Here is a 22,577-nt window from a genome sequence, read left to right as displayed (position 1 = left end):
ATATAGCAGCAGTCTGCCTGAATTACCCTGCAGACCAGTGCGTCATCGGTATCACGGGACATGTGATCATGTATAACAGTATGGCAGCTTTATATGTAAATGATTAACTTAATGATCACTTTGATGGTTGCCGTGTGAGGTCATGCATGATGAGATAAAGAGTACACTGAATTGTTCGAATAACACTATATTTTATAATATCTTTATTCAAAATATACGAATAAAAACATAAGCAACGATACACGGGACCATTTGTTTTCTATTGTGCCTTTATGGAGCTCGAGTGAGAGTACGTCACGACGTCACGTAATAAATCTATTCTGGGCATACTGCATGGAAACAGAACTACTCGTTGCGTGCAAAAGAATATTAAGTACTCAGCCTCTGTCGCACAATCATAGACAGGTAGTCACGTTTGTTCGGTGACAAGCAAGTTGTTATTTAAGAAATTAAGCTTTTTAGGTGACCATACGTTCAATATCGACTCTGAGACAGGTAATTTAGACTGCCCAGGCATTTTTACTGTGAATTCGTCGAATTTAGTTATCACCTCACATCGACAAATTATTAATCCCGGTGTTTTGTGCGCATGCGTAGTGTATTAACCAAGCCATTTATTTGCTAGCTTTCGTTAAAATTGTTCGGACTGTTTTCAGTCTCTTGTTAGACGACTTAGGCTTCCTGTACCATTTAGTGCAATAACGGTGAAACACAGACATTGCAACTATGAGCGGAAAAAAGAAAATATATGTTCGTCATGCTCGAGTCGAGGGAAATCTCCTGCCATTGCAGTGTCTGGAGAGTGACACCGTCCATGAGCTGGCACAAGCCGTAAAAGACAACGCTGAACTATTTGACCTAAAGAGTGACGACATCAGGATAAACAAGATCCGCCTCTTCTTAAGAGATGATAAAGGAGAATCTCGGAAACTAGAGTTCTTTGAGCCCATATCTGTCATACAGAAGAATTACACGGTTGAATTTAACGAGGAGCAAGAACTCAGTAAGTTCACAAACTCAATAATAAACTGATTTTCATGAAAGGTAATATCACTTGGGAAATCATACAGAACACGATTGTTATAAGATTTATGTAGGATCATTTTCCACAGCATTAGTACAAAGTGTCCGTGATATGAATTGGGTAAACAAACAGTGTAATGAATCTTTGTACGATGCCTGGTCGTGGGCCTTATATGGAACAACAAGTCGCCTCACTGTGTGCTTTTCTTTTACAGCATTTGGTATTCCTGTCAGGTATATCAAATCGGTAAATCCAATCAGAATACCGTACAGAGAGAGAAATGTGGTTTCCGACTTAGCAGGATACATACAAGACAACATATCAGCCTTCAGGCTTGCCGAAGAGGTCACTGAAAGGGCACAACAAGCTGGAAGTGAAGTGGTATTAATGCAGAGAGTTGAAGGAAAAGAAACAGAGTTAAATCCGAATACGACTGTCCGTAGCTTGGAAGGCTCAGATGTTGCCTTCAAAATCAAATCATCCAAAAAATTACTAAACACGCCGACAGATCCGGATGCAGGTATGTACACAGTAAATTTAATGAAATATGTTTAAGATAGTTTTGATTTTTACCATCATATGTTTTCGTGCATTGAAAGTGTTTCTATTGTTTTTCTCAGCAGGACGGAGGGGAAGGCATAAGGGTCCACGTCTTGCATAATTCGTGGTCTACGTTCTGAGGAAGTTCAAAGTGGCTACTGTGTACTCTTGTTTGCCACATTAGATAAATTATAAACTTGATCGAGTGGGGCTGAGACGGGGCTAAAATACTCTATACCCAGGGGTCATGAAGCCACCTGAGAGTTTATGATGAAAACCTACTCACCACTGAGTTGTGTACTGTGAGTGTTGTGTCCATGCAAGGTCTAATTTACTGGTATTCTGCACACCCTTTCTAGTCTCAGAGCATAGACAACTTAACGAATTTTGAGCACTACCAGCTGCGAATAAAGAACGTTTCTTGTGATAAATCGATCGCGTCTGAAGTTATAGTTCTTCACCATAGTTACTTTTTGATGTCACACTTATAACAAGAGCGTTAACATTATAATTGTATCATTGGAGAGAAAGCTACGGGGAAAATATCCACAAATGCAATGCAATGCAGTGCTGCATTTCATCAAGCTGCAGCAGTTTGGTAAAAAGACTGCTTTGGCTACTAGTAAATGCTTTTTGTTAGATAAGCGCGGTTTTGCAACTAGGTTGTCATAGATACGTTGTACCCTGGTACGATTATGTCAACAGACTACCACAAAAGCTCGTAACACTAGTTGAGGGCGTTCGTGAGGTGCACCAGTCGCTTGGCTTATAAGTGATCACCGCATAAACCAGACAAAAGGCAACAGACTCGGGCAAGTCTGTACAGTGAATAGCAACGTAGGCTGTAGCTAACCGCTCCTTTAAAAATTTAAAACACTGTACAGTTAATTGTAATACAGGACACTTTTCAATACGCCTATCGTAAATAACATCAACTTGCATGACAAACATAAGGTTTCTTTGTCAAGGGTAAGAGGACCTGCTCCCAAGTTCTACATAATTTCGGGTGTGTCTGATCATATGGTCTGATTGATTGTGCGCGTGTTGTATCCCGGCAATATGCATTGTGCAAAAGTCATTTCAAATTACATTAGGTCTTGAAAGATAGATATGAGGCTCAGTTATTTTTACTCTTTGTCTCTTTTTTATGCAACAATTCTGTGAGTGTTTTGGAATCAAGTTCCAATTATATTTGTTTATATTCATTACATTGGATTTATACAACAGGAATCGAAGTATTCATAAAACACAGGACGACGGTGCACCCAATTCGATTCCAGTGTTCTGAAGAAGATAAGATCTCTGATTTGCCTGGGAAAATAAAGGAGAGAATTGCTGACTTCAATCTTACCGATGATGACGTCAAGGAAGTGGAGAAGAAAGGCAACGAAATCATACTGATGACAATCGCTTCCAAACCAGGGGACGTGTGTCGGGTTTTGAACACCTCTGACAAGGTCATCGATATCGACCCGAGAAGATTCGAGTTTTCAGTACAAACAAAACAAATGAGAATCATAACACTTGGTAGGTGAACACGTCGTTTTCATTGGAATTTTGATTATTTCACAACATTGTCAAATTCTAAATGTTGGTCTCCTGATCAAATGCTATTCGTTCATGTGTCTTCTTATTAATCTTCTAATTTCGATGTCAAATGATGTTGTTGACTTAATCTTTAAGTTAAATATTCGATGTCGTGTATATTTAGCGTGAACTTGCAAATTTCGTTTGAAATTGTTACCACCGAAGGTATTCTGTCATTTCTCAATTTCGGTTATCGCTTTTATTTTCAGATGATATCAAAGAAAAGTGTGACGATGTGAACATTGCTTTCATCGGAGCGCCTGGACACGGTAAATCATCGACAATCAATACCATTATAAAAGTAAGCCAAACTGCATTCATTATCAGTATTGATTTTTATTTTTACGTCACCAGTTCTTTTGAAGAACGCACCCTTTAGTAGTACAGTGGGCAGGGTACCCAACTTGCGATAGGAATGATTGCCAGTTCAATCAAATCCATGGGAGTGTACTTATTATGACAGTTTGGATAACGTGGGCGGTGTGCATGGTGCTCTATCCCTTAACAAGTCATTTTACATGCCATGATCTTGATGCCCAGTCAATGCACAGACTTTAAATAGTGGCGTCAACAGAATATGTCGGTAAGATTGGTGTTGTACAATCCCGTTGCCAAAAGTTACCAGGATTATTACGCTGTACTCCTTTTGTGTATAACTGGGAAAGTAATTTAGTTCACTATTTCCATAAAAAGTCAAGTAAATCAAATGTCGAAATTCGAAATAATTGGAGTTCGTATTTTACGGCCATGGGAGATGAAATCCATTTCTCAGGAATATTGCATGGCTACATCAACAAAATTTGAAATAAAACATGTGAAATATCAGCACACATGCATCTTACAGTTTAAGCTGCTTGTTTATTTTCTGCCTTTTATGAATATAAAAAATAAACAGAAGAATCTTTGCTCTTTTGCACTACCTTGCAGACTTCATTGACAATCAATTGTACACTATAATAAAAGTACCTTTGTCTGCATACATGGGTTATGAACTACGTTGTCCAGGGGGTAGCATGAGGGCATCTGCATTCCTTAGACTCTTTATTGATAAATGTCAATTTGTTATCAGAAGTGGCTACCCCTTCCTGTAACGTCCAAATAAATTTATTTTTTTCACTTCCATTATCGACCATTATGTAACTTCTTCACAACTGCACGAGTAACCAGCGCAAATACCGAAAGAAACAATGGCACAAAACGTATTTAGTTAATTTGATATAATTCGTCTACTTCAGGCATTGTCTCGTCTTCACACGCCTTTGGCTTCAACGTGGAAAGGAGCAGCGACAGGTACAGCCGCCTTAACTACATACAAAATTGATGTCAAAGGAAAGAGTTTCACGTGTATCGATGTTCCTGGTAGTGCACTCAAAAAATGTGAAAATGAGGGAGGAAAGGACAGGTCATCTAAAGTGATTGCTGATATATTTGACGGCAAATATCCCGAAAACGAAAGGTTGGATTACTGGGCGTGGTATTCACCGAAGGCGTGGGCAAAAACCTTGACGTCCAGTGCTGGAGTAGTTCATGCTGTGGCTTATGTACACAAGGGTACTGCAGAACCGGACAAACTTGGTAACACTGTCATAGAGGTTGCACAAAGGAAAGGTAAATATTTGCACTGAATCAGTGTGCTTGTACAACTTAATGATGTTGTGATTTTGATATTTGATCAGCTGTGATCAACTCAAAATTTTTATAGCTAACTTGTCACGTGCAATAAGTCTTAATATGTGGACTTGGCAAATAATGTGATAGAAACGAACTGCATAAAGCTGAGTAAAAAACTAATGTTCCTCATACTTTTCTTCTTATAGGGCGTGGAATTCCTGTGTTTGCCATTATTACGCATGTTGATAAAATGTCTGCAGAAGATGTCGACAAAGCAGTGGAGTCAATATCACACACCATGGGAATTGACGATGCAAGGATATTCCGAGTTGCTAATTTCGACCACAAGCAAAAAGTAGCTGAGACAAGGTGTACTTCAGAAGAAGACGTTTACGTCCAGCGTGTTCTCCTTGGATTGTTGTCTGCGGGAGAAAATTACAGACAAGATGGACATGTCAGCATCGAATGAAATCAATGTTTTAAAATTCAAGCAAACAAAAAAACAAAAATCCTATAATCAATATAAAATTCATTCAGATTGATCATTTTTACCGCATTGATGTACAGGCATGGCAGTGTAGATATTTCTTTAGAGTTGAAGATTTTGTGGGCAATGAGTGTTACTGCCGTTGAATGCAGAAATCTTAAAGCTGAAGTTTTAAAAGATGTACATTTTCCGACATCATTAAAATGCGATATTCTCTGTTATTTTAGGAGTTCCACGGTTGCGACCGGAAAAAAGATTGACATAAAATTTTGCTCAAACTTTCCCAAAGCAAAGTAGTGTTTTGTTTTGGTTTTGATACCATTGATTTAAGTAAAATTAAGATTTATTTCTAATATTATCTAAAAGGTGACTTCCTTTTTGCGATAAATGCTTTCCATAAAGAATACCTTGTTGATATTAAAATCAAGAGCAAGTGTCTCGAACTTCTGTTCGCGGCACTTGGTGTTTGTGGAATACCTTATGAAAAATGATTGATTGGCAGAGATATATACTTTTTTCTAAACTTCGAAGTTTTCGTGAAAGCAAGGGTTACAATATAAATGAACGATACGTCTAGTAGTCTTTTCATCTGTGCACCAAATACGCCACCGAAGTGTTGCTTTAAAACGCAAAGAGAATAAAGTGCAAGTACCAGATACTTTGAACTTGCACTTCAAGATGCATTATGGGTCACAAAAGTGTAACTAAAGTTCTCTCATTTATGTCTGGTGCGCTTGGTAAAATTTGCTGAATAATCACGATCGAAATTTGATTAAATACGGGAAAACATATAAAATTGTGCTTTACGGATACATCAGTAGATGACTTAAATAAATAAATATACCTCTAAACATTATTTAAGGTCAGTTTTCTTTCTTTATCCCAACTTCTAGAATAATTGATTAGTCAAAATTGCATGTACGAAACTCGACAGAGATTATCGGATGCAAACTGAATGTTCGTTTTATTGACGTTTTTTGTAAACTGACGATTCTATTACAATGGGTCTGGTCAAACAGTCAAGCATAACATATGACTACATAGGCGCAATTAATTGTCGCGTGGGCGTGGAATCTAGATTTTTGTTCAGCTTTGCAATTTTTTCCAACTATATTACAGTCTATATCATAGTAGCTGCAGACAATAAAATAACGCCTTTGCATTCAGTTTTGGCTGCAAAGACTGTGATACTTCATCAACACCACATTATTGTAAGAATAATAAAATGAAAGCAGAAGGCAAACATAATTTGTGTTTCGTAGAAACGTATTTCTTTTCTTCTATGTGCAACTGTCCTTTGAACTGCTGATTTTCATATTGGCATTGAAAACCCCTCACATAGATGACAAAGGTCTGTGCCTGTCTCGGTCTTACCAATTTGTGATAAAAACAGCTCTGGTACGTGCTGGATTTTATCGCTCTCTGGAGTGCAGCGGCAATCAACAAACGCACAAAAGTGGATGATTATTTACAGACGACCTTGATCATTTTTAATTTTATTCGATGTCGTGTAAATTATACACTAGGAAACACTTTTCCGCCTCAATAGTGATTCTTTTCTTTTATCAAATGCCACTTTGGGGAACCTATATTATACCATACTAGTTGTAAAGTAAACAATGTCATGCTATTCAAGCTGGCTATGATACTATGGAATGATAAGGATACTTAAACAGTAACTGCATTTAACTAAAGTACTTAAATTTACGTGTCATAGGTCAAACTGTTGTAATTTTGATGTTTTTGGAGAGAGAGAGAGAGAGAGAGAGAGAGAGAGAGAGAGAGAGATCACAAACTTAGTCTTTTTTCCTCTTTTCTAACTATTAAACCAAGTAGGCTCTGTACAGATCATGCGAAATTAAAGAGACCAGATTTACCTTTGGTAGATGGACCTATAGTCATGTTGAGAGGGGGATGGTATGGCAAGCAATGACTGACTTAAGTGGTCGAATATCATGCTGTGCTATGGATTTGATATGTTGCCCTGGGCATTCAATATATTATGCTGGGCATTTGATAAGGTGTGCTGGGTATTCAATATATTGTCCTGCGCATTTAATGCATTGTGCTGGACATTCAATATGTTGTGCTGGGCATTTGATATGTCGTCCTGGGAATTCAATATATTGTCCTTGGCATTTTATACGTTTTCCTGTGCATTTGATGTGTTGGTTGTATAATGGTGATTACTTGTATACCCATGATGCAATAGTATGGGCTTGTGTTATTTTTAGGTGTTTCTAGTATTCTATTCTTGCTTATTCAACTTTTTTGGGCGTGGGCAATGTCATCATATCTTTTCGCTTGACAAAAAAGGGTCACAAGTTTTGGTCCTGAAAGGTCGGGGTCTATCTACTTTTGAAAACTAATAACGCAAACTTGCCCCTCCCTTTAGAAACTGAGCGGTTCCTAAGCAATTAAATACCAAACCGATTCCGCTCTCACGCAGCGTCCCCCCTGGAAAAAAATGACGCAACACAATCCAATATCCACTTGCCTGTGCAGCTTCACCTCACTGCTCTACTGTTTTACACACTGCCGCACAACACAGCAAGCTGGGTATAAAGTGTGAAAACAAGTATTGCTAGAGTCAAAATATGGTGAAAAAACAGCAAGAAAACATGACTTGATGGGCGCAAGTTCAGGAGGGCTTTCTCATTTCACTAATGACAGGCGACTGACTGTGCATCGGATAAATGTTGAATGAACGTGGTCGATTAGCCATAGTATAGGGACAAATAAAGTCACGTAAAGGCTGTATTAGTCTGAGGATTTGTAATTTCCAGTGCGTTCTGAGATTTCATACACAACAGTAATAAGCTGTCACTGATGAGACAAGCCTGTGGATAATTAAATAAGAAAGTGGTTGTTAAGTGTGAAAAGAGCTTGTGTACTGTTTATTATTTTTGTCTTTGAGAACCTGCCGCTAGTGAAGCAATATTTGGAACAAGTGGTTTACATTTATTAATAGAGTAGGTAATATATACTACAATCTTATCAATCCCCAGCTCTACTTAAACGTCAAATCTGCTCGCCACAGTCATTGTAAGTCTACCAGACAAACAGTGTAGCCTTTGGTTTGGCTTTGCTGTTCAAGTTGTTTTCAGGTACGTGGCTCGGCGCTTCGAGAAGCCCCGGTGTTTGTTGTCTGGGCTAGGCCCGGCTCAATCATATTAAACTGCAGTACATCCCTCATTGAGGGTGTGACTGAAGATGAAAAAGACCGTAATAATTACTACCCATGTCAACATCAGATTTAAATCAGATAATATATTGGCTTGGGCTAGGCTATGCGTAAGGGAGCGTTCAGTTATTATGGCCGGGGATGGGCCGGCAAAATCCAGGGGGGGTCACCTCAAATTTGAAAACTGCAAGGGGGGGGGCACGTATTTTTCAAACAGCTCAGAGGGGGGTCACTTGATTTTCATAAGTATCCGTCCCGTCAAAAAAAAACACAGTTTCAGTGTTCAGAAATATTCTGGGAGATAAAAATGATTCGTTGCTTGATTTCATTCTCTGAAGTTATTCACCTGTAAATCTGAACAAATGTATAATTATCTGTCACACGAACATCTTGACTTGACAACTCTGAGGCTTGTCTTATTGTAAATCAAGCTAACTGCACTGAGGGAGATGAACAATTCCTATTACTTACATATTAGAGATATAGCAAGTTTTGTCAGGGAAATTATTTAACAGTTACCTGTACTGAGACTACTAGTACCGTGAAAAGTTAAATAATACTTTTAGGTGAAATTCCAATATCATAATTGTTGTCCACATCTTAACTTTTAAATGCCCTATTTGAATCAAGTACATTTGTATCAATTATCTAACACCTATAAAAGCACAAATTAATTTAGTTTAGCATTGTAAAAAATTATACTTAGTTTTCTCATAGACTCCAATAGTGAATCAACATTACGGTGAAATTCCAAAATCCATTTTCTTGCACACATATCAACCTTTAACCATCCTAGGCTAACCAAGTACTTTAAAATGAATTATCAAATGTCTATAAATACACAGATTTTTGTATTGGAAAAAAATTATTCATTTTCCTCATAGACTCCCATGTACAGTGAATCTACATTTTGGTATAATTCAAAAATCCAATTTCTGGCGAACACATCCATTTGTTACCACCCTAATCTAATCAAGTACATTGATATCAATAATCGAGAGTACATAAATACATGGGTTTACCTATTTTTGTATTGTAAAAAAAAATATTCATACTTTCCTCATTGACTCCCATGTATATTGGATGAACAATTTCAGTGAAGTTCCATAATCAGATTTCTTGTACACATAATATGCACCTTTAACCATCATATTCTAATCAAGTAAAATTATGTTAATTATTGAACATCTGTATATGCACAAGTATACCAAGTTTTTCATTGGAAAAAAAATTATTCACAATTTTATCATTGACTCCCATGTAAAGTGGATGAACATTGTTGGTGAAATTCTAAGGTCAAACTTTTTGTCCACATGCCAGTTGTAACAACCTATTTCATTTAAGTACATTTATGTAAATTATCAAATATCTATAAATGCACAGATATAGTTTTGCATTGAAAAAGTATTACATATATTTCTCATACATGTATGAGAAAATATATGTATACCATGTATGGTGAATCAACATTATCAACAGCTGATTTTTAATTAAATCCAAATATCAAAATTTTGTACACACACGCTTGCGCAAAAATATTGCGATCCACCAGTAATTTCTGGAATTTTTGTCATGTTGAAAGGGGGGGTCATCAATTTTTTGGTACAATGGGTAGGGGGGTTCACTTATTTTGACTGATGCGCAGGAAGAATTTGCCGGCCTACCCCCGGCCATAATAACTGAACGCTCCCTAACTAGGCCTGGGTTTTGAAGTTTGGCAGGCTATTAAGCCTTGGAGTACATTCTTTCCCCTAATTTGAGTAAGTGCCTCACCGTTTAAGTTACTTTCCCTCAGAGAATTCCTCCAAAGTCGCGAATCACGCTGAATCAATAAAAGACATGGTCCTTTCACAAGGCGAAAAAGATTACGCCTAGAACAACATATTTAATGCCTAGGACAACATATCAAATACCCAGTGCAACATATAAAATGCCTAGGACAACATATTTAATACTCAGCAACATGTCAAATGCCTAGCAGAATAAATTGAATGCCAGGGAAAACATATTGAATGCCATGCCCAGGACAATATATTGAATGCCCAGGACAATATATTGAATGCCCAGGACAATATATTGAATGCCCAGCGCAACATATGGAATGCCCATGACAATATATTGAATGCCCAGCACAACATATCAAATATCCAGACGAATCAAATGCCATATAACAATGCCAGAATAAATTGAATGCCCAGGAAAACATATTAAATGCCTAGGACAATATATTGAAAGCCAAGGACAATACATTGAATGCCCAGGACAATATATTGAATACCCAGGACAACATATTGAATGCCTAGGAAAATATATTTAATGCCCAGCACAATATATTGAATGCCCAGCACAGCGTATTAAATGCCCAGAACAGCATATTGAATTCCCAGCACAACATATCGAATGCCCAGCATCATATATCGAATGCCCATCACAATATATCAAATGCCCAGCACAACATGATATCAGACCACTTAAGTCAGTCATGGTTTTCCATAAGATGGCGTGCCAACAGATGAATCGTCACAGAATTGTCAGTCTTTTGTCAGATCAACATTGTTCATGTACATTTGCTAGATCTTTCAAAGCAACCACCCCCTCCAACTTTAGTGTCAATAACTAGATATCAAACATAGCTGCAATGGAAAGGGACGACTTAAAATGGCGACATAATGTACAGCTGTGCAGACAGCATTACCATGGCACTGTCACGATCAATCTGAGTTCTAAGGGACTGGACATAAATTAAAGGGGTTGGGTGTGCCGGTGTTTTTCGAAACACCGTTGCATCAAAAATAGTGACCCGTCAAAAGTTCATGCACAAAAATTAGTGACCCTCCCCCTTATCCGTGCATGAAAAAAAGTCACCCTCCCCTGCTACTTAATACTCCGAAACAAACCGGCAATGTGTTCAAGTCCGCCCTCTGACTTGCTATACTCTTGAAGTTCCCCTCCCAAAAGGAAGGCAAAATGTGGCCGATATAACGTTTTGTCCAAAAAATATCAAGTCATATGTGTGTGATAATTCATGTAAATGTGCTTTGCTTGAAGTGGCAGGTAAAAAGTGCATGCGTGTACAACAAATGTAATTTTCAGATTTCATCGATAATGTTGATTCACTATACATGGTAGTTGACTATAAGAAAACTATGAACGTGTATTTTCCAATATAAAACTAGCATATCTGTTCATCTATAGATGTTTAATAACTGATATAAATACACTTGATTAGCATGGGTTGTTCACAAGTGCACATGTGAACAAGATATTTGATTTTTGAATTTCGCTCAAAATGTTGATCCACTATAGATGGGAGTCTACAACAAAACTGTAAAATTTGTTTTCACAATTAAAAATATGCACTATTTGTGCATATATGGACCCTGAATAATTGGCATAATTGTACTTGATTAGAAGAGGGTGGTAACACATGCAATTGTGTACAAGAACTTTGTTTTTGGAATTTCGCATAAAATATTGATCCATTATACATTGTAGTCTAAGACGAAACTATGAATATTTTTTTTAAATACAAAACTTGGCAAATCTGTGTATTTATGTATGCTTGATTATTGATATTTATGTTCTTGATTAGACTAGAGTGGTTACAAGTCCATGTGTGTGCAAGAAATCTGATTTTGGAATTTCACCGAAATGTTGATTCATTATACATGGCAGTCTATGATGAAAACCTATGAATAATATTTTTCCAATACAAAAATAGGAAAATCTGTGCATTTATGTATACTCGATTATTGGTATTACTGTTGATGATCAGACTAGAGTAGTTTCAAGTCAATGGTTGTGCAAGAAATTATATTTTGGAATTTCTCTGAAATGTCGATTCATTGTACATGGCAGTCTATGATGAAACTATGAATATGTTTTTTCCAATACATACAAAACTAGGTGAATCTGTGAATTTATGTACACCCAATTATTAGTTTTAATGTTCATGATTAGACTAGAGTGGTTTCAAGTCAATGGTTGTGCAAGAAATTTGATTTTGGAATTTCACCGAAATGTTGATTCACTATACATTATATAGGCTACGAGGAAACTACAAATAACTCAATAGGTTATCTGATCCTAAATTGTTATTCAAAAGTTGTTCGACCTGAAGCTTCCAGTTGTTATTGATGACACTATGCACTATTCTGAATAGTTGTATTCTTTCAAGGTCCTCACAAAATGAAAATGTACATACAGCGACATGAACGTTTGACACCGACCTATACCCAATGTATTGTCAATGGGAGAATGATATCAAATAAGTGATCTCCCAAATCGTTAATGAAAGAGTCATTATAGGGGACAGTTATGCACAATAGAGGAGTTGGATAAGAAATTATGATAATCTAAATCAATGTGGCTGCTTGGATCATCAATACATTGTTTATTATACCCTTGAACTTGCGCCTGAAGGGCACGCCAAAAATGGAAATGGCAGAAAATGAAAATGCCAGGAGGTATATTTTCTTTTTCCTGTATCCCATATTCTTCAATACGTGCAAATGCAATTTCAGCTTTGATGCATGAAAAAGGTGACCGTCCCCCATAGGCTTGCACAAAATTTTATGACCCTTCAAAAATGCTTGCGCTAAAAATGGCGACCCCCCTGTAATTTATGTCCAGTCCCTAATGTAAACGAATAATCAGAAATTTCAGAAATGAAATACCTAAAATATATATAAGATATAGAAAAAACGATAAAGTTACTACTGTCAATTTTCTATTTATATTTTGGTAGCTCAAAGCTAGATTTTTAACAAATCGCAAACGTTAGTGTACTGTACGGTGCGTTCATGCCGCCACATGTTACACAATTCGTCCCCTGGAGAATTTTTAAAATCATGATGTCTTCAGTCGTTATTCCTCTCTTTCCTGATATAACAATAGTTTGCCTGAGTAAGTTAGCCCACATGTCAAGTAACAAACAATGTATACGAGTGCGTCATCGGTAGCACGTAACATATGATCATGTATAACAGTATGGCGACTTCAAATGATTACTAGTAACACTGTGAACTCTTGCGTGGTTGTCATGTGAGGCCATTTATATATGACATATTGAAATCACGCAGGATGTTTTCAGATAACGCCATTTCGTAGCTTCCTAGTCCAATAATTATTACAAATATTAACACGAACAAGGACACGCAGGATCCCTTCTTTTTATTTTGTCTCATAACTGCAGCTTAAGTAAGAAATACATGAAAGTAATCCATGACTTCACATTCCGTCGAACCAGGACGTCTAATAGCGTACAGAAGTATATAAAAAACTGCCAAGCCACTGTCGCCAGATACAGATACTATTAGTCACGTTTATTCAGTTATAAACAAGTTATTATTATTATTATTATTATGTTATTATTATTATTATTGTTATATTATTATTATTATTATTATTATTATTATTAATTATTATTATTGTTATTAATTATTAGACTTTATTTAGACTCGAAAAACTGTTGAGCCTGAGGCTCTTCTCACACAGAGTCGAGTAAAACAACATTTACAGTTATATTTACATTAAAAATAATTCTGGAAGAAAACTTTATACTGAAAAAAAACATTATTTAAGAAATGCTGTTATTTAAGAAATTAACCTTTTTGATTGACCAATCGTTTCGACTTCAGCTCTCAGACAGGTAATTTAGGTGTATCTAATGTACATAGTCTTGTTATTGTGATTTGATTTCCTTGTTGTCATTAATCACCTCACGTCAACCAAATATTTATTTTGGTGTATGTATAAGCTTGCGCAATGTATTAACCAAGCCAGTTATTTGCTGGCTGTCCCTCTGTTCTCAACGTTGCCCTGTGAGATGACGTGATTTATTTGCAGCATTGCATGAACGGTGAAACGCAGACATTGCAACTATGAGCGGAAAGAAGAAAATACATGTGCGTCATGCTCGAGTCAAGGGAAATCTCCTGCCATTGCAGTGTCCAGAGACTGACACCATCCATGAGTTGGCACAAGCCGTAAAAGACAATGCTGAATTATTTGACCTCAAGAGTGACGATATCAAAATCAACACGATTTGTCTGATTCTGAAAGACGACAAAGGAAATTCTCGGAAGTTGGAGTTCTGTGAGCCGATATCTGTCATAAAGAAAAATGACATAGTTGAATTTAACGAGGAACGAGAACTCAGTAAGTCTGCAAAATCTGGGGCTTCATGAATGTAACACAGTTATGTATGCCTACGTGTTAACAAATAGAAAGAAGCATAACTCTTTTCGATTATTTTACAGCCTATGGTATTTCTGTAAGGTATATCAGCAAAGTCAATCCAATCACAATACCCTACAGAGAGAGCTATCTGGTTTCCGACTTAGCAAGATACATACAAGAACACATATCAGCCTTTAAACTTGCCACAGAGGTCACTGAAAGAGCGCAACAAGATGGAAGTGAAGTGGTATTAATGCAGATAGATGACGGAAAAGAAATAAAGTTAAATCCAAATACAACTGTCCGTAGCTTGGAAGGCTCAGATGTTGCCTTCAAAATCAAATTAGATACAGGTGTGTACAAAATACATTCAATAAAAGTATATTTGGAATGGTTTTAATTATTATACAGTGTATGACGTATTTCTATTTTAATGCCGTGCAAAGTTTATATTGTCTTCAAACTACAGTGGAGAGGAGATAGAGTCCGCGTTTTGCATTAGTCACAGGTAACCAAGGTATTCCGAGTCTTCGGTAGCTCAACACAATTTTGAAAAATTCAAAACTTTTTTAAAACTGTAAATTAATAGTTAACAGAAACGTATTTCAACATGCCTTACCTAAACGGACACAAATTCGCATGACGGGAATAATTACAAAGCTACCATTTCTCTGTCAAGCGTCAAAGGTACAACCTCTACATTTTTTCATAATTTCTTGTGTGTTTGTCTGACATATATTTGTGCGAGAATGTGTCCTTTACCTAAGCACTGATCAATAATATTTTCAAATTACTAATTACAAGTGGGCCTTGAATCATCCATTCTAGGAATCAACATGAGGCTCGGGATTATGCTTTTTGTCACTATTATATATGTATGCAAGTTTTGTAAATGTGTGGGATCAAGTCCTGATCATAATTCTTTATATGATTGCATTACATAATACAACAGGAGTTGTGTTTATAAAACACAGTACGACGTTGCATCCAATTCGACTCCAGTGCTCTGAAGACGATAGGGTCTCTGATTTGGCTACTAAAATAAAGGAGAAAATTGCTGATTTCAATCTTACCGATCGTGACACAGAGGATGTGAAGAAGACAGGAAATGAAATCATTCTAAAGACCATCGCTACAGAACCAGGAGATAAGTCCAGGGTTTTGGACACTTCTGAAAAGGTCATCGATATTGACCCGAGAAGATTTGAATTTTCAATTGAAACAAGACAAATGAGAATAATAATACTTGGTAGGGTATGCTGAAATCAAGCAGTCGAGTGTCGTTCTCACATTTAAATTCAATCATCACACCAAATTCCCATTCTGTGTATGTATCCCCTGAAAACTAATCGTTCTTGAATCACTGCAGTGATGTTCTAGTTGTGACATAATGTTACTGACTTACATTAAAGTTAAATTTATATTGTATTATCTATTCAGCTTGAATGTTGCAAATTTCGTTTGAACTTGTCATTACAATTACAGGAGCTATTCTCTTCTTTCTCAGCTTAAGTCTTTTCTTTTGTTGCAGATGACATCAGGGAAAAGTGTAACGATGTTAACATTGCTTTTATTGGGGCGCCTGGACATGGCAAATCATCGACAATCAATACCATAATAACAGTAAGTCAAATTTAATTCATTATCAGTATTATTGATTCTTATTTTTACGTCACAATTTCTTTGGAGAAGGCATTGTATAGTTGTGCAGTTGGTAGGGTACTCGACTTGAGATAGGAATGATCTAGAGTTTTAGACCTCCATACTAAAAAGAGTATCAGACCCATGGCAGCGTGTGCAATACAAGAAGACAAAGAGCTTGGGCGTCGAGTATGGTGCTGAGTCCCTGTAGAAGCCATGTTGCATTTAGATTTATTAGATGCTTCGATCTTGATGCCAAGTCAATGCAAAGAATTAAAATAGAAGCCTCAGCGGAACTATGTCAGTCAAAAGAGTATTCCACAGGTCCGTTGCCAATGATCACCACGACAATTAAACTAAGAACCCAACACCTTGAGTGATTAATCAAAATAATACTGTAGTTCACTATTTCAATGGAAAGGTCAAGAAGAGTTAATCAAAAGACAAGTCAAAATAACTGGAGTTCGTATTTCACGGCTATAGCACATGAAATCAATTTCACAGTTATACTATTAGCTACACCAATAATTGCAGAATTTGAAATATTATTTTGCAGTCCAAGATTTTAGTTTATCTAATTTCTGCTTTTCATGAATTTAAAAGATAATCACAAGAGTCTTAACATTTAGCTCCTTTGCAACACTTAGCATATTTCATTAGCCATCAAAAGTCATGTAGTAAACACACGTTTGCCTGCATACACAAGTTACGGACTACGAAGCTCAAGAGGTAGCATGAGAGCATTTGCATGCCATACTTAGACCCTGTATTCAATCAATGATGTACATTTGTTATAAGTCGTGGGTACCTAATCCTGTAATTTCAAATCAAATATATTTTTTCGGTATATTACTTTAATATTATATCAAAAATTTAAGTAATATCTTTGATAATATTCTTCTCAGCTGCATAAAATGCTAATGCAAATAAGCTTACTGAAACAAACAATGATGCACAAAACAACAGGAGTCAATCTAACAGGTGACATGCATGCATTTGTCTGCTTAGGCATTGTCTCGTCTACATAGACCTTTGGCTTCAACTTGGAAAGGAGTATCGACAGGTACATCAGCCTTAACCACATACAAAATTGATGTCCAGGGAAAGTGTTTTACGTGCATCGATGTTCCTGGTGGTACACTTCAAAAATATGAAAAGGAGGGAGGAAAACACAAGTCATCTAAGGTGATCAGTAATATCTTTGATGGCAAATATCCCGCAAACGAAAAGTTGGACTACTTGACTTGGTATTCACCGAAGACGTGGGGAAAAATCTTAAAGCCCTGTGCTGGAGTAGTTCATGCTGTAGCTTACGTACACATGGCGACTGCTACGGAACTGGAACAACTTGGTATCACAGTTATAGAAGTCGCACAGACTAAAGGTAACTCATTATGATGCTAGTTAAACGACTAGGCTTTCAGGTCACTAACTCAAAGTTTTGTTGCTTTTTCTTTTTCATAGTTGGGTCATATGTTAATGTTTTTCGTATAATTTATACTTTGTTCCCTATCCGTGTCGACTTGTGTTATACCTGATGTTATAAAATTGATATTCCTGTAGGGCGTGGAATTCCAGTGTTTGCAATAGTCACTCATATTGATCAAAAGTCTGAAAAAGGTGTAAATGAAGCTGTGGAGAATATATCAACCATCATGGGAATAGACAATTCGCGCATCTTCCGAGTATCCAATTTAGATCACCAGGAACACGTAGCCGGCAACAATGATACTTCAGCAGGAGACGTTTACATCCAGCGTGTTCTCCTCAGACTGTTGTCTGCGGCAGAAAATTACAAAAAGGATGGTCATGTTAGAATCAAATGAAATTATCTCAAAAGAAAGGAAAAAAAGTAAAATTACAGCAGTCCAGATCCACTCCCATGCCATTTTTCCATTGATTTTCATCATATGTTTTTGAAATTTAACATACATTATAGTTAAAGATATTACATCAGATGCAGTAGTTATAGTTTTATTCGGATGAAGTGAGTTTTTAATTGTTTTATGTTTACTTTTAAGCTGTTATAATTTGTCTACTTAAAAAGTATTGTGATTTTGAAAAGGTTGGGGGGGGGGGTTAAATATTAAAACTTGCTTACTAAAGCAGGTTAATCTTAAATGTACAGATAAAACGTTTGTAATCATTTAATCGACAAAATGTGCAAAGGAAATTTATGAGAAATTGATACCACCTTCAAGTTACTCCTCGGGCCTCTAATGGTGCCAACTTGTGTAACTGAATTCCTTTCATTACAATGATTTGATAAAGAGATTATATATGTACTTATATGCGGATGCGTTAAATTTTACAATAGGTTGTAAAAAAGGTGCAATTTTAAGCAGTGATTCGGTTGTCGTACATTATACATAACGATTTTTTATAGCTTAACTGCTTGAAATGCAAAACTTTGCTGAAAGTACCTCGGTTGTGAAATGTTAGTATTCTCACAACTAGTAATGTTAGGTGAATAATACACCGTAACGTTTCAGGAAAATTTCGTGAGAAGTGAAAGTAAAAAGGAGGACCAAAAGTCATTGTAAAAATAGATACACAAGTACTTACAAAGCGCATTCAGATATTCAAGTGTGTAAGGCACTATGTAAGAAGTAAAGATTATGATTATTATACCTAGAGAGACTCAGAGAGAAATTGGAAATAGGAGGTATAAACCCACTGAATGGCAACTTTGGATGAGAACCTGCTGCTAGTGTTTAGTCATTATTCCCTAGACAATGAATATATCAGCTTCGCCTTAGCCATATACAGTACAGTTTAGTTGGTGCACAATTTTCCGGAACGGTATTTGTAAACTAGTTCTCTTACTGAAGCAAACTTTAGACATATTAGTCCAGTCATATACCGAGATCGTATCAACAACGAAAAAGGGAAGAGGCAGCCTTCATTTTTTTATCAGATAATCTTGTTTATTTTCTCTAATAGATGTTCAAATATTTGGTTTTCGTCTCGAAAAATTGAATTCTGTACTTAGACTTGGCTCATTGCAAACAATTCCACCATAATATATTATCGGGCTGATATGACTATAGTAATTTTAGTAGGTTCAGCGTTAGTAATGGTGTAACCTCAGATACGATAACAAATTCACCAAGTGTAGTTTTAAAATCTATAGCTTTCTTATGTTAACGTGAGTTTTAATTCTCAAAAATTACAAATTTTCAGCCACATGATTCTATTTGCATATATGTGATTGGCAAATTCGAATAACAAGAATGCTTTGCATGAGTTGCTAAAGGCTCAGAAATTACTGTATTAATATCACTTGTTATTGTTGTTGGTGGTGGTCTTCGTTTAAAAGCAATGCAAGGAAAATTCCGATCATTGTAGCTGTATCCTAGTGTTAAAGGAACGAGGAAACAGTTTCATATCTCCCTCATGCAATCAAAATTTTGTTCCGCGTCTTTTGAAATCTCACATTATTTGGATACCAGCATAAAATTTATCAAGTGCACATATACATATCGTTACTAATCAAAACTATTTACCTAATATATCGTATATGTGCGTTTCTGTTACATTTATTTGCAACTCTTCATGTCTTAGTTTACCGTTAAGATTAAGGTAATATTCTCGAAGTAGACAATTTCCCGAAATTTTAGACATGGGACGAAAATGAAGCAAGTAGAAAGCAGAGGATTCAAATGAAATATATATATCTTGAGAGTTCTGTTTCAGAAAAGGCCCTTGCAAAATTACGGTTTGGACTGAATTACATGATCACTGCACAATTAAAACAGTTCTTACGGCGCTGGTCAGCACATTATGTCATTTGCTAATTGTTTATTTCTGCTTTATGGTTAGAGACTTGTCATAGTACACAGATGTACAGACGACACAGACAACTACACAAAAGTAAGCCAAAGTCAAATTTTAACCTCGGATCTACTCATTGGAGTTTCATGAATTATAATACGATATGCAATTAAAGAAAGAGCTACTTTGACATTAATATAGCATCTCTGCCTCAAATTTTTGAGTGCGACGCTATCATCAATTAATCTGTCGCACAGAAAGAAATGATATAAGGATTATGAAGAGAAACTCGCAAACAACGATAAAAATCTTATTCTTTGGTTCCCTCTATGTAACTCTTACAAAAAATAATTAATGTCACTGAAAGGTGAAGGATTAGCAATCCTAATCCGTATAAATCAAAGACCAGTAACGCCAGCTAGTGATTAATGCCTTACAATACTCAGCTAAGGCTAGCTGAATAGCATAACAGCAAGTCAGTCAAAATATCATGAAGTGTGCATTCCGGTGTCAAAGGACATAATTATGGTACCACATTCTAAAAAAAAGGGGAAATGGGGCCATGAAACACAACATTAGTATGTTTATTGTCTGCAAGTAAGCAAATAGCATAGAGCACAGCAATGTTTACACAATGTCATCATGCCTGATATTAATGGTATTTGTGACCTTGCTTAACCATGTCATAGGTGGTTCAGGCCTGATTTATTTGGCTTGTTAGTTAAATTTAAAGCAAAATTTGATAATTCAATAGTGTCCTGTGAGACAGAAAATCATATAAAGCAATAATGTCTTTGATACATAACTGGTCGCGGTTCCTTAACGACGACCATTTTAATGAGTGAATTTCATATCCATATAAAAGTTTACAACACACTATTCGAAGAGGGAGGTATTATTGTTGAAATGCACTTTAAATCACTATCAATCATTGACCTTAATGTTAAAGAGTGTAGGGAATGAGAAGAGAAGAGAGTCCTAGACTATTGAAAGACAGATGTACGCACTTGATTTTATCGGGCAGAAATCGCTTTCCATTAGACACCCGAGTTTAGCATGAGAGTAATCTTGTTCTGTGTATTAACTCACTTTTAATACATTTTTCAACGGCTTGCTTTATGTTGGACAAAATCAAACACTCATAGTGTTGGTCTAGAAACACTTAAAATGTGCGGGGATGGTGTTAACATTATATCTGTGTCTAAACTATGAAATATACAACCTACATACTATGTTACTTTACCTAAACACGATGGACATGTTAAGATAATATAAAATCCCCCTTAGATTTCTTTATTGTCTATCCATAGGCGAACCATTCATGGTTAAAGGAACTTCAAAAGCCTGTTTACACTATTTGATATCCTCTTATCTAAGTGTCAAAGTATCCGTTGACAATGGTTAATCTGTCTTTCATCAATCCTGATATGAAGCATATTTGAAACGTTGCCAATTCCTGGCATAAGCTCTGCTGGCCTGTATACAGTTCGGCCCCATTCAATTACAAAACGAAAAATGAATATTCAATATTATTCCCGTGAAAATCGCCGCATTCTGTTTACAGGCGAAAGAGAAAAATGTATATTAGAGTGTAATGAAAATACATGAGCAAAGAACAGACTCATAAAATACATAAATCAATGACTTCCAACGATGAATGACTGTTGAAGTTTAGTACGATAACGACATATTTCTATGTTAGAAATAATAAGGAAATATGATAATGTTTATCTTGATATTCAATATGAAATCTTAATATTACGACTTGGAAGTGTAACTCAGCTTGCAGTGTAGAATAAATGATTCCTTTCCGTTCGATAACTTTAAAGATGAGAAACTAGTATTTAACTTTTACGGTAACCTTACATCATCATCTAAGGTGCAGCAGAGGTGTTGTGTATATTCCACTGTTAAAATTAATTGTGAATTATTAGCAGAGAGTTCAGGTAGGTAAATGCGCTACCTCGGGGAAACAACAAACGATTTGATCAATACAGGGGTATAGCAGAAAGGGAAGATGAAAAAGAGACAGAAAGAGTTAGGGGACATATTTATAAGCGACTGATTTAAATGTAGTAGAAATCGCAAAGTGGCTGTCTTTAAGAAAAACAGTTACTCTGCAAGACTCATTTAATAAGGCGTCCTTGTTAGTTTGAGTGCAAACTTTATAGTAGAGACATACAGTATCTGGAATGAGGTCACCTGCTGAACTAAACATTTACATACTTCTAAGTTTGAAAAAGTCGTGTTGTTAAGATTAAAAACCCATTAAAATTAAAATGGAAGTTGAAAATATCTATGACTGTCAGTGTCTGTTTCAAAAATTGTGGCACACATGATTTATTAGGGTGACGAAAATGCGATATTTTTCAGAGATATTATGTATAAAATTTCACACTTTCAATAGAACAATAGAAATCAAGCAAAATGACTGCCAGACTTTGAAACACAACATTGGTTTCGTAGATCAAATGGCATGACTCCATTAGGGAGCATTCACTCTTTACGGGGGGGGGGAGGAGGGGCGGCGGTGGAAATCAGGGAAGGGG

General features: G+C 36.2%; 2 protein-coding genes across 2 annotated transcripts; both read left to right on the top strand.

Moving 5' to 3' along the window:
• Positions 1-598: 598 nt before the first annotated feature.
• Positions 599-6,105, top strand: LOC139115438 (uncharacterized). The gene is made up of 6 exons (XM_070677546.1): positions 599-1,003; positions 1,239-1,544; positions 2,792-3,091; positions 3,361-3,452; positions 4,387-4,759; positions 4,969-6,105. The coding sequence occupies exons 1-6, from the start codon at positions 727-729 to the stop codon at positions 5,229-5,231; spliced, it is 1,611 nt and encodes a 536-aa protein (XP_070533647.1). The 5' UTR covers positions 599-726; the 3' UTR covers positions 5,232-6,105.
• Positions 6,106-14,209: 8,104 nt separating this feature from the next.
• LOC139115431 (uncharacterized) lies at positions 14,210-22,323 on the top strand. Its single transcript, XM_070677534.1, has 6 exons — positions 14,210-14,592; positions 14,694-14,966; positions 15,566-15,862; positions 16,145-16,236; positions 17,263-17,638; positions 17,818-22,323. The coding sequence occupies exons 1-6, from the start codon at positions 14,316-14,318 to the stop codon at positions 18,078-18,080; spliced, it is 1,578 nt and encodes a 525-aa protein (XP_070533635.1). The 5' UTR covers positions 14,210-14,315; the 3' UTR covers positions 18,081-22,323.
• Positions 22,324-22,577: the final 254 nt, after the last annotated feature.

The sequence above is a fragment of the Ptychodera flava genome, chromosome 17 (genome assembly GCF_041260155.1).
Source record: "Ptychodera flava strain L36383 chromosome 17, AS_Pfla_20210202, whole genome shotgun sequence".
Taxonomy (NCBI): domain Eukaryota; kingdom Metazoa; phylum Hemichordata; class Enteropneusta; family Ptychoderidae; genus Ptychodera; species Ptychodera flava.
This window is presented reverse-complemented; position numbering and strand designations above follow the sequence as displayed.

What these genes read in the sequence shown, in the direction of transcription:
- LOC139115438 (XM_070677546.1), top strand. Translation starts at nt 727, where the DNA reads ATGAGCGGAAAAAAGAAAATATATGTTCGTCATGCTCGAGTCGAGGGA. An exon ending in AATGAGAATCATAACACTTG is followed by an intron (nt 3,092 to 3,360) that starts GTAGGTGAACAC and finishes TTTTATTTTCAG; the next exon opens with ATGATATCAAAGAAAAGTGT. An exon ending in CAATCAATACCATTATAAAA is followed by an intron (nt 3,453 to 4,386) that starts GTAAGCCAAACT and finishes CGTCTACTTCAG; the next exon opens with GCATTGTCTCGTCTTCACAC.
- LOC139115431 (XM_070677534.1), top strand. Translation starts at nt 14,316, where the DNA reads ATGAGCGGAAAGAAGAAAATACATGTGCGTCATGCTCGAGTCAAGGGA. An exon ending in CAATCAATACCATAATAACA is followed by an intron (nt 16,237 to 17,262) that starts GTAAGTCAAATT and finishes TTGTCTGCTTAG; the next exon opens with GCATTGTCTCGTCTACATAG. An exon ending in AGAAGTCGCACAGACTAAAG is followed by an intron (nt 17,639 to 17,817) that starts GTAACTCATTAT and finishes ATATTCCTGTAG; the next exon opens with GGCGTGGAATTCCAGTGTTT.